The 15217-nt window shown below is 28.8% G+C and overlaps 2 protein-coding genes across 5 annotated transcripts; one reads left to right on the forward strand and one right to left on the reverse strand.

Annotated features, from left to right (window-relative positions):
• Positions 1-4812: 4812 nt before the first annotated feature.
• Positions 4813-8537, forward strand: LOC106399919 (aspartate aminotransferase, cytoplasmic isozyme 2-like). The gene is made up of 12 exons (XM_013840362.3): positions 4813-4970; positions 5115-5186; positions 5303-5364; positions 5451-5534; positions 5718-5817; positions 6388-6508; positions 6668-6831; positions 6917-7054; positions 7169-7290; positions 7546-7640; positions 7726-7846; positions 8333-8537. Exons 1-12 carry the CDS (start codon positions 4917-4919, stop codon positions 8415-8417), a joined length of 1218 nt encoding a protein of 405 aa, XP_013695816.1. The 5' UTR covers positions 4813-4916; the 3' UTR covers positions 8418-8537.
• A 3955-nt stretch (positions 8538-12492) lies between these two features.
• LOC106401515 (non-specific lipid transfer protein GPI-anchored 7) lies at positions 12493-13776 on the reverse strand. 4 transcript variants are annotated; one of them, XM_013842049.3, is made up of 3 exons: positions 13348-13776; positions 13226-13267; positions 12493-12784 (listed from the first exon to the last, which is right to left on the reverse strand). In XM_013842049.3, the coding sequence occupies exons 1-3, from the start codon at positions 13658-13660 to the stop codon at positions 12687-12689; spliced, it is 453 nt and encodes a 150-aa protein (XP_013697503.1). In that variant the 5' UTR covers positions 13661-13776; the 3' UTR covers positions 12493-12686. The 4 variants fall into 4 exon arrangements, with proteins under 4 accessions (XP_013697503.1, XP_013697504.1, XP_048626004.1 ...); XM_013842050.3 differs by having other exon boundaries at positions 12493-12781; positions 13348-13774; XM_048770047.1 differs by having other exon boundaries at positions 12493-12781; positions 13345-13760.
• Between the last annotated feature and the right edge of the window lie 1441 nt (positions 13777-15217).

A 15217-nucleotide genomic window follows, 5' to 3' on the forward strand; every position in this document is an offset into this window, starting at 1 on the left:
ATCAAAAAAAATATTTTAAAATAAATATGATAATTAAAATATCTATTTAAAAATAATATTTAACGTTTAAAATAAATTAAATTAAATTAAATTTTAAATGTGAAATACGTTTTTTAAAAAATAAAAATTTTGTTGTAAATGAGTTTTAGAAATCAAAATTTTATTTTCTGGATATAAAAATAATTTTATGATATTATTAAACAAAATAAATGAATTAATTATATATATATATTTTTAATTTTATAAATTATAAATGCAAATGCTTTTCTAAAAGCTTCATACGAGAGCATTGAATTGGCCATAGAGCATTTGGAGATCATTAGCATTTAGTAAATGTTCTTCTAAATGTTTTGTATCAATTGTTGATTGAAAAATGTAGAGTATAATAGTAATGCTAATGCTCTACCAATCAATGTCTTGCACGTAAAACGTCATTACGGAGTATTTAGTTTACAATAGATAATTGCACATTTAATATTCAGTGCTCTGTGCTAATGTAGTTGTTGTGTGTGTTGATCATTTGGACATGACCAAACTACTTAGAGATTGATTTGGATATGCACAAGTTCAATTACATATCGAGAAAAAGAAATCCTTCAGGATAGGATCAAGAATGAAATCCTTCATCTTGGTTTAACTATTCAGAAACTTGACCAGTCTCTCAAATTTTTGATTGGTATGTCTTTTGTTTGTAGAGTGTAGTTGAAGTAATTTTTGTTCTTTCTAACACAATCTCTATCACCAAAAGAACTTTATATCAAATATTGTACTATGTTAGGGTGAACAAGATTCATTTCGTGACTTACTGATATGTTACACTTCTAACTAACAAACAATGATGAGATTCCAGATCCTATTCACTACAAAGATCACATAAGAGAAAAGAATCAATCAACTAATCAACGGGGAAGCAAAGAGACAAAAGCAAAATAGAGAACATGCTCACGTGTTTGTATTAAAGAGGCAAAAGGAAAAAACAATGTCTTTTATTGTTAACCAATGTAACTAAATTTGCTCTGAAAACCCATTTGCTCAAAAAATACCGACTAACAGCTCATCCTTATATCATTCAGACAATTGAATGATAGAAATATTCCCAATTAAGGAAATATACCAGAAATACATTCTAAAGAAATTTAGGGTTCAAACTTATAGTGACCTGGTACGTTTAGACGCTAACAACATTGTGGGCTACATCTTTGGTTTAGTTTATTTAAATTTAAAATACCAATTTTCTCCTGGACCTACAAGTATATGTTATAGGTCAAATATACATAATGAAGTGTATATATCTTCAAAATCCATAGCAAAAATGGAGGTTGTTATAGATTTAGTTTTGAATAGGTACACGCTAAAACCAATAAATAAACGTATATAGTGAATTAGAAAAATATTTAATTAATAAATTAGATATAAAATTCTCCACAGTTTAGTTTTATTGCTGACTTTTTGGACAAAAATCCTTTCAACTTTTTGGAATAGTATAGAAAATACAAAGTCAAGTGATACTTGATAAAAAAAAAATTTAAGATACTTATGAATAAAATTATGAAGCAGACTCCTAAAAAAGATAATCGAGTTAATAATCACTGGTAATATGAACCAAAATAAATGTGAAAATAAGTTATAGAAACTGTTTTTTTTCAAAAAAAGTATATAGACTCTGTTATGTTATACATTTTTTACTTATTAATAATATTTTTTTAAACTTTATAAACACTTAAAGTCTAGCATTAAACAAATGTTGATGACAACTTTGAGGATTATTTTAGCACATTTTTAGTATTGTTCTACAATGGGCAGGCGGTTATCAAAACATCATTGTAAATGGCATCAACTTATATAGATTCTAAATACCATAAAGAATTTCCAATACCGTAATTTAGAACTCAATTAAATCAAAAGTGCAAGCATTACAAGCAAAAAATATAAATATGTGAATATCTACTATGTTAGAATACTGATGTGGCATGTTTTCAGATTTTGCTCATGTAATGGTTCATTTCTATCGCAACCAGATGAACTTTACTTGTGATTAATAATTTGTGTCCATGATAACCTCATATATAAGGGCAAACATACTTGGATCATAACCTTTTTGGGATCATAACTTAGGTTTAAGTATTTTTTATTCATTTCACATTTTCTTATATCCTTTCATATGTATCTTTAGATTGTAAAAATGATAAATTTTCAGTTTTACTCATTTCTAATTCAATATATGGTTTACATTTTAATAAAAAGGGATGTAATTCTGCATTATATATATTAAATACATTGGTATTTTTGTCTAATCTCGGGCGTAGCCCGGGCAAAATCTCTAGTATTACTAATAACCGTATATTTCTATCTATCTCATGTCTTTTTTTTAATATACACTAGCTTTTGACCCGCGCGAATGTTTGTTCTTCGTAATTATATGTTTTTACTTTAAAATGATTTTATAAATATAATTGTTTATGTTCTTGTTATAGATTCATATGTTATTGAGTTTTGGCATATTTGTGTTTGTTCAATGTGTTTAGGATTCATTTATAAATTATGAAATTGTGTTTTCTTTTATTTTGCTTTTTTTTTCATTTTACTTGGTAAAATAAATATTAAAATGTAAAATATTAGAGTTTTAAGTATATTGTGAGTTTTATGAAATTAAACTATAAATATCAGGATTTAAAGATGAATATAAAGCTCAAATTTTACATTGATATTTTTTTTAAAACAAATACATTATTTAAATAGAAACATAAAAAATATATTAAAAAATAAGTACAGATTTTTGCAAATTTTATTTAGCAAGCCTAAATTTTTTATACCTATGTATATTTGAGTTATATAATATAACAACTAAACATATTATTTACAATTTGCTGTTTTAAATTGGTAACCAATTTTGATATTTAAATTTTATTTAATACTCCCTCCGTTTCAATTTAAATGTCATTGTAGAGTAAAATTTTTGTTTCAAAATAAGTGTCATTTTATAGTTTCAATGCAAAATTTATTGACTTTTCTAATCTATTTTTTTATTGATTAAAATGTGGTTACGTGTATTGGTAATGATGTTTTTTTCTAGTAAATATATAAAATTAAATGTTTTTTTAATTTGTTTGTGCAAGTCTAAAGCGACAATTAAAATGAAACGGAGGGAGTAGTATTTTTGTTAGTTATTATTTACCCTATTACTGATAAAATAAATAAAATTTATAAAAAGTTATATATCAAAATTGGTTACCAATTTAAGACCGGTACATCAAAGTAAACCAAACTAAACCAATTTTTCTAAGAAAAAAATAAAAATTAAACATAAAACTAAAACCTAGTCTAAGCCGTCTTTGTCTTCTCTCCTTCTCCGCCTCTCTTCTTCTTGTTCGGCTTCACCAGCGTCGGTGAAGAGAAGACATGCTATGTCGCAAGTCTTCGTTAACTTCCTTTCTCTACAGAAGAATCAAAATACAAAAACAATTAGAAAATTAAGTTCTCCACCTAAATTAATAAGTGAAGCATGAGATTCGAAAGCTTTAGGAGTCATAAGCATGGAACCATTCACAATAGTTGTAATCTAGTTAGTTCTGTAATTCGCCTAGACACAAAAAGAAGAAATCAATCACACAATGAATCAATCCTTCATTAATGAAATTAAGTTATACTGTGAGAACTTCATCTTTTATAGAAGAGATTACTTACATTGCTCACATCGTTCCATCTTCGTTTTGGCAATGGCATGTACTGTAGCTCTTCGTCTTCCTCATTTTTTGAATGTTAATTCAATGCTAACCCAAAGCCAAGTATGTACACCGTGAAGGAAGATGCACAACGGATTCGGAGTAGATGAATGTAGTACCTGCCATAAACGATTCCTGAATTAAGGTAAGGATTTATGATCTCGCTAAGTAACGAGGGTTAAGAAAATTAAATTAAACGCTGTGTTTCATGTCAGTGACATAAAATTCTAATTATTGAAGAAAACTAAGAGTTTAGTACAAATGTACTTCAGTTTTAATAGTTTAGATTCATGAAGCAGATTTACACATTTTCTAAACAGAAATGATATAATTCCAGTAAATAACAAAGAAATATTCTAACGGAAATGATTTTTTTTATTTTCATTTTATAATTAAATAAATCCACTAACAGTTTAGTTTTTTTTTTACTGCCATTCTATTATTCAAACTTGAGGTGAATTGAATAACCAGATCGGAATAAAACAACTAATAAAATGTAACTCTCTATGGAAGGATCTAGCAGTCTTAGCTAAAAAATCTAAAAATTGATTGCACGCTTCTGGATCATGGATGATGTTGAAATCCGAAAAGCATATCAGCAGCGTCTCTATCTTTTCCAATTCTGTCGCAAAGCTTGGCCAGACATAAATCTACTCACAGTTGAAAAATTAAATCCAATAGAATTGGATACAATAATCCAGATTTATTGCTCAAAAAAAAAAAAATCCAGATTTAAAAAGTCAGAAAATTATAAAGAATAATGAGAAAGTTCCGTTTAATCCGCCGAAATATAAGAACATGCACGCACCGATGATACTCGTGAACAACTAAGAAAATACTTTATCTTAGACCGTTACGTTTTTTTTTTTTTTTTTGTCTTTTTCGGTGGCACTGGGCATGCCTTTCTCACACAACATGAAACACGGCTCTTATCGGTACGGTACACCTAAAATCAAATTAAAAATGACCATATGTCTCAGTTTAAATATATTATTTTCATATAAATACAGGTTTTTTATTTAAGAAATGAATCTTTTATCTGTTTAAAAAGGCAACTTTATATTTTAAAAGAATTTGTTTAGTTAACCTAATCACGCTTTGACTTCACATGACACTCCTTTAAGTAACTGGTCGACGTTTTCTAATGTTTATCCAAATTTACTTCAACATTTCAACTGAGTCAAACGTTTTCTCATGGATTCTAGTTTTTCAAGCATTGTTCCTGCTCCCCAAGATCACATACTCACTGTATCTACTAAACTTTACTCTAAGGCTCTTACTTAATGCATGCTTCTTTCTTGTTTTATTTATGTTGCTTCCATCAACTTAGTCGTTAACTGATTCTATTAGTGTACAAGTTGTGTTTAACTTTAACGTTTTTATTACAAACAGGTATATTTTGCTAGTAGAGATGATCTTAGTCCGGTTAAGTTGAATTTAAGCGGAGGTTCCTATCGGTCTGAGGTAATTTTGTTTTTTTTGTTGCATGGATCTTCACTAGTAGAGATGATCCTAGTCCGGCCTTTTTTTTACGTTGCATGGATCTTCACAGTCCTTGGATTGTTTTTTTCTTATCAAAGGAAGGAAAGCCTCTTGTTCTTCAGGCTGTGAGGCGAGCTGAGCAACAGTTAGCAAATGACATGTAAGCCTCTTGTTTGTAAGGCCGTGAGACGACTTGATTTTTTGGTTTCTTGTTTGTTATTTTTTTTTTTTTGGGTCTACCTCAAGGTCTCGGGATAAGGAGTATCTTCCCCTTGATGGACTTGCTGACTTTAACAAATTGAGCGCCAAGCTCATCTTAGGTGATGATAGGTAATAGATTCACTGCTATTTATCTCTTCTTCTTTTTTTTGGTCAAACACTGCTATTTATCTCATATTTTTTGTTTAAAAAAAATAATCCCAGGTTTGATTGGATTTTCTTTTGTAGCGAACTGCTGGATTTGATGTTTTTTCATTCTATTATATATATTGTTTCTTTTTTTGTTTTGGGCAGTTCTGCAATGAAAGAGAATAGAGTTGTTACGATCCAGTGTTTGTCTGGTACTGGTTCTTTGAGAATTGGAGCTGAGTTTCTAGCAAAACACAACCAAGAAGTAAATATTTCTCACTATTCATTTATAATTTGGTAAAATAACCTTTAAATTTTATCATAATGAGTCATGACTACGTACATGTAACTTAGTGTTGTGATTGTGTTACCAGTCTGATTCACAATTATGTAATGTAATGCATGTTGTTGAAAAACTAAAAAAATATTCTTAACATTCAGACAGATGCAAAACGAATTAACCATACTCACAAAACTGTGAATATGTTATAAAAGATAGATTTGTGTCCGAAAGACTTATTGATGATAGCTCAAATGAGCTTTATTATGCAGAGAAATAAAGAACGTAAAGGATCTGTAAGTTGTCACCAAGAATCTAAAATAGTTTGATTGATCTCTTAAAAGGTTTAAAGAAGGCTGCAACTATAGGCAGCCAAAGTTACAACCAAAGAACATTTAACAACATATTTATATCAATCTAGAAACCCTAATACATAAACTATTGAGACTTCTTAATGGATCATAAGTGGGCCTTTAGTGTGGGCTTCAATAAAAACTTGCAACAAATCTCAAGAGTTCTTTTAACTGAAAATTATGTTTCGCTCGTTGCTTTCAGCGTGTCATATTCGTTTCAAACCCAACGTGGGGGAACCATCCTAATATTTTCAGTTTGGCGGGTTTTTCTGTTGAATATTATCGTTACTATGATCCGAAAACCCGAGGACTCGACTTCAAAGGTTGATTTTGTAATTCTGTCTACATGCAAACTCTTTGTCTATCGTATTCATCATTGTCATGTTTTGTTGGCTTCTATATATGCATTACTCATTGATTGACCCATTCACAAATGATGTTTAGTGTGTTACACCAATCATAAATTCTTAACATCAAAACAGGCATGCTCGAGGATCTTGGCGCTGCACCGTCTGGAGCTATAGTGGTATTGCAAGCTTGTGCGCATAACCCCACAGGAGTTGACCCAACACTCCAGCAATGGGAACAGATTCGACAAGTTGTGAGATCTAAAAGCTTATTACCGTTCTTTGATAACGCATATCAGGTAATTCATATACGTATTTGCTTTGTTTCTTTGTTTTACCAACAAACGAAAGATTTAGGTTTATATGTTTTCCGCTAATTTTCAGGGTTTTGCTAGTGGTGACCTTGAGTCAGATGCACAAGCTGTTCGAATGTTTGTTAATGATGGAGGTGAATGTTTGATAGCTCAAAGTTTTGCCAAAAATATGGGTCTTTATGGAGAGCGTATTGGCGCTCTTACCATTGTAAGGAACCAAACTTAAATCTATTCCACACGCAAACGTAGAGCTAGGCGCCTAGGTTTATATAACTAAAGCATTTTGAAAAGTTTATATAATCTTTGTGGGTGTAATGTGAAGGTATGCACCTCAGAGGATGTGGTTAGGAAAGTAAAGAGCCAACTGCTACTTGTTGTGAGACCTATGTATCTTAGCCCACCTATTCATGGAGCATCAATTGTTACCACAATTCTTAAAAACAGGTAGCTGTTATTATAGGAGCTATAATAGTTCATAAATTATTTGAAATGCCTATGATTATAACAACATTAATTGTTGGAGCTTGAATATACGGATCTTGAATTTGATTCTTGTTGTCAACAATATGCATAATGTCGGTTTGAAAACGTATAGTGCATGCATTGATCACACTTGCACATAAAAACCAGTAGGTTACATACCTTTTCTTATGTGAACTCAGATTACGCTCAAAGTTTATGTGTATACATTTTTGGCAGTGATATGTACAATGACTGGACGGTTGAGCTGAAAGGAATGGCTAACCGCATATTTAGCATGCGCAAACAGTTAAATGAAGCTTTACAAGCTAGAGGTTTGGTTTAATGATTTTTTTCCTAAAACTTTTTCGTTAATTGAATCATTCAAAAGTTCTGATCTGTACCATTTTGTTCTTGAAGGCACACCTGGTGATTGGAGCCACATTATCAAACAGATTGGGATGTTTAGTTTTACGGGGTTAAATGAGAAGCAAGTTCGCTTCATAGCCAAAGAGTATCACATTTACATGAACTATGACGGGTGAGGGACATTGTATAACTTATCTTCAAATGTTAAAATAGAGTTAACAGCAAGAAAGAAAACCATCTCCAATATATTTTCTATTTTTCTATAAATTTTTTTAAAAAAATATATAATAGAAAAGACGCTCTAATATATATCTTTAAAAAAATAGCATTTGTACTTTTCTCTAAATAGATTACTCCTGTAAATCTACAGAAGATACATCAATTTCTTTTTAGAGTAAAAATAGAGGTGAGTAAGAATAAATTTAATGATTTATAACATTTAAAGGTAAAAAAAGCAATGGTTTGGAGATTTTCTAAAGCAATTTATTGAGTATCATTTTATTCTGAACTAAATTCTGAGCTAAGATAGGTGCATATAAATTCTAAGAAAAACAGCTGGGAAGATCAATGAAACTTGTCATCTCACTTATTCACCTACCATGTTGTAGGATGTGATTTCCTTCTTTTCATTCACTTTGGTTGTAAATGCTTATTGCAGGAGGGTAAGCATTGCAGGTCTAAGTTCTAAGACAGTTTCTCAACTCGCTGATGCTATACATGCTGCAGTTACCCGTATGGCCTAATCTAGCGATTGTGTTCTTTGTTGTATAATATGTCTATGATTTCTTTTGCTTTTTACATTTCAGAAGCGAAAACAACCAAGCATATATTGTGTTTGATATCTATATGATTTTCTTTTTTTCCTGATGGGTTGTTAAACCGAACAAAATGAGGATGGTGACCGTTATAACAAACGAAGAACGCATAACACTGACTCATTACTCAAACATAAACAGCCAGGCAAGCAACCAAGTTCCAATGGTTAAGGAAGCTAAGCATAACCTCTAGCTTCTTCAAGAAAAGGAAAATGGAGTTGCTGATTTCAATACCCGTAGCTATTCCTTCTGATGAATAGTTTTGGACCTCAGAGCATAATCAACGGTAGAGCTGGACATTTTATTCGTTAAATTTGATTTGATTCGTTATTCGTTTCGATTCGATCAGAAAATTCTGGATATCCGTAAATCTTCGAAGCAAAACAAATACTAAAAATCAATATCCGTTAAAATCGAAGCAAATCACAAATATTAAAATTTTTGGAAGCGAATATCCGATCAGATCCGACAATATAAAAATATATGTATATCTTGATTATATTTAAAGTTTTAAATGTATAAGTTATATAATTATTATTGTAACATATGATTTGACAAATTCTATTCACATTATTACTTATATAAAAGTATTATATAAAAGAAAGTGAAAATTTTTATGACAACTATAATTTTTTTTCTTAAGTTTTTGTCTTATTATAATTTTTAACTAAGTTTAAAAAATTTACAAAATATGTAGTTTCATTACTTCTTTTAATTTTTATCTTATATATCATGCAAAAAAATATTTTACAAAACAAATTTGTATACAAAATTTTAAGATTATTTGTATTAATAAAAAAGATGAGATATCCGTAAGTATTCCTAAATATCCGCAAATATCTATTTATTTTTCGGATATCCGTTTTTCCGAAAATCCGTATTTTTCCGAAGCAAAGCAAATAAAAAAATTAGATATCCATGATATACGAAGCAAATCACAAATACTTTCAAAAACTTGGATATCCGATCCGTGCCCAGGCCTAATCAACGGTCAAGTCTCTTGGGCACAATTCTTTAAGCATTTATATTAATATATTACTACAATTTATTTATCTGTTTAAATTTAAATGCTGAACAATTAATATCATCAATAGGAAGAAAACACCCGTAGAAATCAGCTCTTCCCAATTGTTCAACGTTTCTTAATCACGAGTCGTACCTCACCATTTCATCTTTCTCTTTCTTACTCTATCTTATTCTATTAATATTTGTTTGAGGTACTCTTCTATAGAAACTACCACTAGACCATGATTATCGCACGATCTTTAATGGGTTTTTAAACTAAATGAATGATTTAATTAAATAAAAAATAAATAAAAACTGTGTTACCGATGTTAGAATGATTGGTGATCAATCCTTAATCAGCTTGTTGTTGTTTTTTGTTTCTTTTTTCCTTCCAAAAAAAAGTTTGTTGTTTTTTTCCCATTTAATCTTTTTTTCTTATCTCATTTAATCTATTTTTTTCATCTTCTACAGATATTCCTACAAATATCGTCAATATGATGAGTGTTCGAACTAGAATTTGTGATAGACAAATGCATTAACAATTGAAAGCTGATTTGGTTGAACATATATGGCGTAAATTTAGACGTGATGAAGACAACAATTGAGCTCGGATGTTTTTTCAAATTATTCTCGATTATTGTACTAGTCTTTATTTTTATGTTGTTTTTAACATCTATGTTTTAAATGTTATCTTTTACTATGTTTTATTTAATAAATAACTAGATTTTTATCCGCGCTTTCAAAGTGCAGATTTATTTTCCTTTTTTTCAATTGACAGATATTTAGTAAATGTCATATTTCATATATTTGTGTTTTATTTTATAAAAGACTTAAACTTTTTTTCTTTCTTTATTGTGTTGCATTTTAAATGACTATTTATGTTTAAAAAATTAAACTTTATTTTTTTAATGAATTAAGTTGGTATAACTCTGATAAATTAATTTTATTATGTGTTTAATATTTTTAATAAAAATAATTATATATTTTAATAAAGATTTATACTTTTCAATGAAAAAATCAATTTTTTTTATGAATGCTTAAATTATATTAAGAAAAGTAAAAAAAAATTAAGAATGGTTGAATTTTTTTTTTTGAACTTGGACTAAAAGGCCCAAAGAAAAAAAAATGTGAGAATTAGATCTGATTTCTTAATCGGTCCAAATGGCCCAAGAGAGATCTGATGTGCACAGTGGGCTAGATCCAAAAAAATGGTCCAATATAGATGTGTTATAATATTAATTGATTGCCCTTTTAATGAAACATGCAATGTTAGTAAAGAAATGGCAAGCTAAGGTAAAAAAGATAATATGATTCTGTTTTAATAGTATAGATTTTTTTTTAACCCTTAATTGAAAAACTCCCATTGGACCACTCAAAATTGGAGTTTCTTAACTAGAGTTCTTAAGTCCACTTAAGTACATTTATATAATTAAATTATCATTAAAAATACCCAAGTGGGTTTGATGGTATAATCATGGTCTAGTCATGTTCTCAAAAACGTAATATCTCGGCTTTTAGTTTGAATGGACCCTATTCAATTATTAAAATGGACCCTAATTTTTATGTATTTTCATATTTTAGTAAAAAGTATTTGTAGTTTGTTATAAAAGGGCCCTTATATGTAAAAAAACGTGAAAACAAAATTGGACCATGTACCCTGCGCCTTGCGCAGAATGTGATTATTAGTTTCATTATTTTTTAATAAAGACATATTAATCTGTTTAATTTGGATATCAGTTCGGTTTTAGGTTGTTTTTTGGTTTTTAATCACCTAAAATATAACTATCATTTTAAATCAGTATTTATTTGGTTTGTTCGGTTAAAATGTTTGATGTTTTTTTTTTTTTTTTCCTGTGATAATCAAAAATTAGTATTATTTGTTTGTTTTCATGTTATGAATCTTAGATAGTCGTGATGTCGAATCAATCGTTTCCATATTATAGTTTCTAAACGGATAATAATTAAAAAAATAAAAGAAAATTATTAAGACAAATCATTTTACTACAATTTGGTCGATAGTAAAAGAAGCATTAAAAAAAATAATATTTTAACTTAAAAAAAATTAGATATTTCAGTTGTGGTAAATACTTAGTTATAAGGTGCTCACGTCAATGTGAACATGTATGTGTGTATGTAAAAATATATAAAGATGGTTGATAAATATATAAAGATACTGTTAATTAATATTAAATGATTTTTTTTTCAAAATAATACATTAAAAATAAAATTCTTAAAATGAAATTATTTAAAAACAAAAATATTGTAAAATTTATATAAACTATAATATATAACTTATATATAATTCTTTAAGTATATATGTATATATATATATATGCATATAACGGATCAAATTGGACATCCGTTTTTATAAATATTGATATTTGTGATTTGCTTTTTTTTACGGATATTGCATTTTAGTATTTTATTTGCTTCATAGAGTAACGGATATCCGGATTTTTTGGTTCGAATCAAAACGAATAACGAATCGAATCAAAATTTATGAATAATTTGTCCAGCTCTATTCGTAGACAGTAAAAATAACGTAAAAAGAATCATTCATGTGAGTTTTATATTAAAAAACGTAAAGTACTTAGTGTGAACATATTTATGTAGAGTTTGGCTGAGAAGCTAAACTCTCTACATGTGACACGTATCCATTTTAGTGTGAACACATTTATTGTAATGATTCTACACGTGACATATATCGAATCTCACATTACAATGTTTTTTTTACTATATAAGGTATATAAACATGACACAGATAGGGCCAAGTAAGCAAGCAACCAAGTACAAAACTTTATAGCTGCTTCCTTCCCGACGATTCTATGTAATTTCTCCCTTTACTCCATACTTGGTAATTAGAATTCCATTAGGGATACTTAAGGAATTTTTGTTGTTGTATTCTTAAAACTAGTTATCTAGCAGCAATGAGCTCATTTTCTTTTTAATTTTCAATTTCTATCATAACAAAAATCATACTCGAAAGAATCACACTGAATAAACAAACATCTTCCAATCCCATCAGAAGAATTAAATCCAATAGTTATATAATGTTAGAACATGGACACAAATGACACGTGAACAATAACAAAACTTTATTTCATCCTTAATATAAGTTTACCACAACAAGCAATCTCGAGAATTAAGAGCTAATAATAAACCGGTGAACCTGGTAATTCCGGTTAAGTATTTTCAGAAGAAGATGGTTGAAACCAAAGACAAGATCATGGTGGTGACTCCATAACCGGCGAGCTTGTTTCCAACTCCGGTGCCGTTTCCTCTATTTCCTGCTGTTATTATATATAAATACATACGATAGAGAAAAAGGTCAACACAACAAACAAATGAATGATAAATATAATTTTGAATTTTTTTGAAAAAAATATTTAACCTAACATGTTATTGATTATTATTCGAATAATTCAAGTCAATATCGGAGGCAAAAGAAAGTACAAGAAAAAGCTATAGCATTCACACTCAACACTGAAGTCTCGGGAAAAATAAAATTTATGCGTTCTTGACTTGTTGACTTAACTAAAAACATACTGTATGATTTTACAACTAAATTCCGGCTAATTAATCGAATAATGAATAAAATGGTACTATAATTCACCAAACAAGACTTGAAATTAAATTCTAAAAATTGATAACCCAATAAATATCCGAGAAAAAATATTCGATACTATTTTTCAGTTTAAAAAATGTGAAGAGCAGGTGAAGTTACTTTATACCTGGAGGAGGTAAAGAAGCTTTTGGCGATGAAGCTCCAGTACCTGAAAAATAAATAAAAACATTATTCTAATGACTAATTAAAATTAATAAATCTGAGAGATCTGAAGAAGTCACAAGCTACCGGAACAAGCGGAGAGATCAGTGGTGACGTCACATCGACGGCTGAGATTTAGAGCTTGTGCAGTACTGACGTTGAACTGAGAGAGCAAACCAGGAGTGTTGTAGACGGTGCAGAGGCATGGAAGCTCATCCTCCACCGCTTCCTTTATCGAGTCACAACAATCCTTTGGTGGCTTCGTGGTCGTTGTCAGAGCACTGAAGCACGGGACTAGCTTGTTTACGCACGTCGTAGCCGGTTGCGCTTCCACCTGCTGCAATGAAACCAAAATCATCGCCGTCATCGCAGCCGCAAAGATCATCGTTGCCGTCGCCATTTCCTTCTTACTCTCTTTCTAACGGAGGTCCGTGTTTATTTTTATTTCTTGTAGGTTTGGGATTACTTGTGGCTTTTGGTTTTGCTTTTGTTCGGTTTTAAATAATACAAAGTTGCTTATTATTTATTTATTTTTTACACTATTTAATTTATATATGTGTGTGTCTTTTCCTTTTCTAGAAATAAACATTTTGTCGTTTGAAACAAATGTTGATCTCCCATATATTTGACGAATAAAATTCAATGTTTGACAGGTAAATTATAAATTCATTGAAAATGATGTTCCGTGATTAAATTTACGCGTCTTATTTACTTTCTACACTATTTAATATTATATATATATGTGTGTATGTGTATGAATTTTTTATATTTTAACTAATACTTTGTTTGTTTAGAGCATCTCCAAAGAGAAACTTTATTTTGTCCAAAATTCTATATTTGAAGTTTAAAAGTGTTCTTCTCCAAAAACAAAACTTTAAACTCAACTTCAAAACTATTTATATTTTATAATATGGTCCTTATATTTGTCATAATTAATTTGAATTCATAAAACTTTGTAAATAACTAGCACATAAATAAACATAATACAACAATATTAATTAATAAAATATTCTATTAAATATAAAAATTAAATAAAAATAACTTAATTAATATTAAACTTCAAACAAAATACCATATTCTTTCATAAAATGATTTTCGTAATGCATATATGTATTAGTGCATTTCAAAGTAAAAATGGTTTTCCTCATTTTTTATTTTGTAGATTATGAGTTAAAAGTTGTTGAAATCAGGTAATATTAATATTTGTAAATACATTAGATCGGAATAAAAAAGTAAAAGAGAAGCAAAAAATATTGTTAAAAGACTAATTTATTTTCGATGATATTGACACTCGTGAATATATCCGATATGAACAAGAAAGAATTGTACGAAAATACATCAAAAACAACAACAACAACAACAACAACAACAACAACCATCTTCGGTTACCCAAAACATCTGGACAATATTTGAAAATTTTGAAGGTTCTGGATCAAACTTATCTGACTATTAGTGTTGTTGTAATATTTAAATTTTGTGTAATAGTTATGTCTTCATGTATTTTTTTTAAAATCTTTTTGTTAAGTTTTTTTTTTTGTATATTGTTGTTGTCTAAATCTAGCTTAAAATATTTTAAATCTTATTTTAAAGTTTTATTTAATTTTATGTGTCAAATTTAAAATCTGTAAACAAAATTTAAAATATTTATGAGATATTTTTTTTTTAAGAATTAAAATAATAAACGAGAAAATATTTATGAATCATAAAGGTGATGTGTGATTGTAGGGACCAAAATGCAATTAAAAATATGAAACTTCAAATTTGAAGTTTTGAGTAGTGAAACTTCAAATATAGAGTTTCACTACTTAAAATTTCAAATTTGAAGTTTTGAAATTTATTTTTGGAGAGCAAAAAATTTCATATTTGAAGTTATAGAGTTTCTTTTGGAGATGCTCTTAAAGCAAATGTCATGTTCCATATATTTGACGTAGAAAATTCAATATTTGATAGGTAAATT

Source organism: Brassica napus, chromosome C9 (genome assembly GCF_020379485.1).
Source record: "Brassica napus cultivar Da-Ae chromosome C9, Da-Ae, whole genome shotgun sequence".
Lineage (NCBI taxonomy): Eukaryota > Viridiplantae > Streptophyta > Magnoliopsida > Brassicales > Brassicaceae > Brassica > Brassica napus.

Excerpts from the sequence above, each read along its gene's own strand:
- LOC106399919 (XM_013840362.3), top strand. The coding sequence starts at position 4,917 with ATGGATTCTAGTTTTTCAAGCATTGTTCCTGCTCCCCAAGATCACATA. Across the intron at positions 6,832-6,916 it reads TCTTTGATAACGCATATCAG|GGTTTTGCTAGTGGTGACCT; the intron begins GTAATTCATATA and ends GCTAATTTTCAG. Across the intron at positions 7,055-7,168 it reads GTATTGGCGCTCTTACCATT|GTATGCACCTCAGAGGATGT; the intron begins GTAAGGAACCAA and ends TGTAATGTGAAG.
- LOC106401515 (XM_048770046.1), bottom strand. The coding sequence starts at position 13,660 with ATGGCGACGGCAACGATGATCTTTGCGGCTGCGATGACGGCGATGATT. Across the intron at positions 13,268-13,344 it reads TCTCTCCGCTTGTTCCGGTA|GTACTGGAGCTTCATCGCCA; the intron begins GCTTGTGACTTC and ends TTTATTTTTCAG. Across the intron at positions 12,785-13,225 it reads AGCTTCTTTACCTCCTCCAG|CAGGAAATAGAGGAAACGGC; the intron begins GTATAAAGTAAC and ends ATATAATAACAG.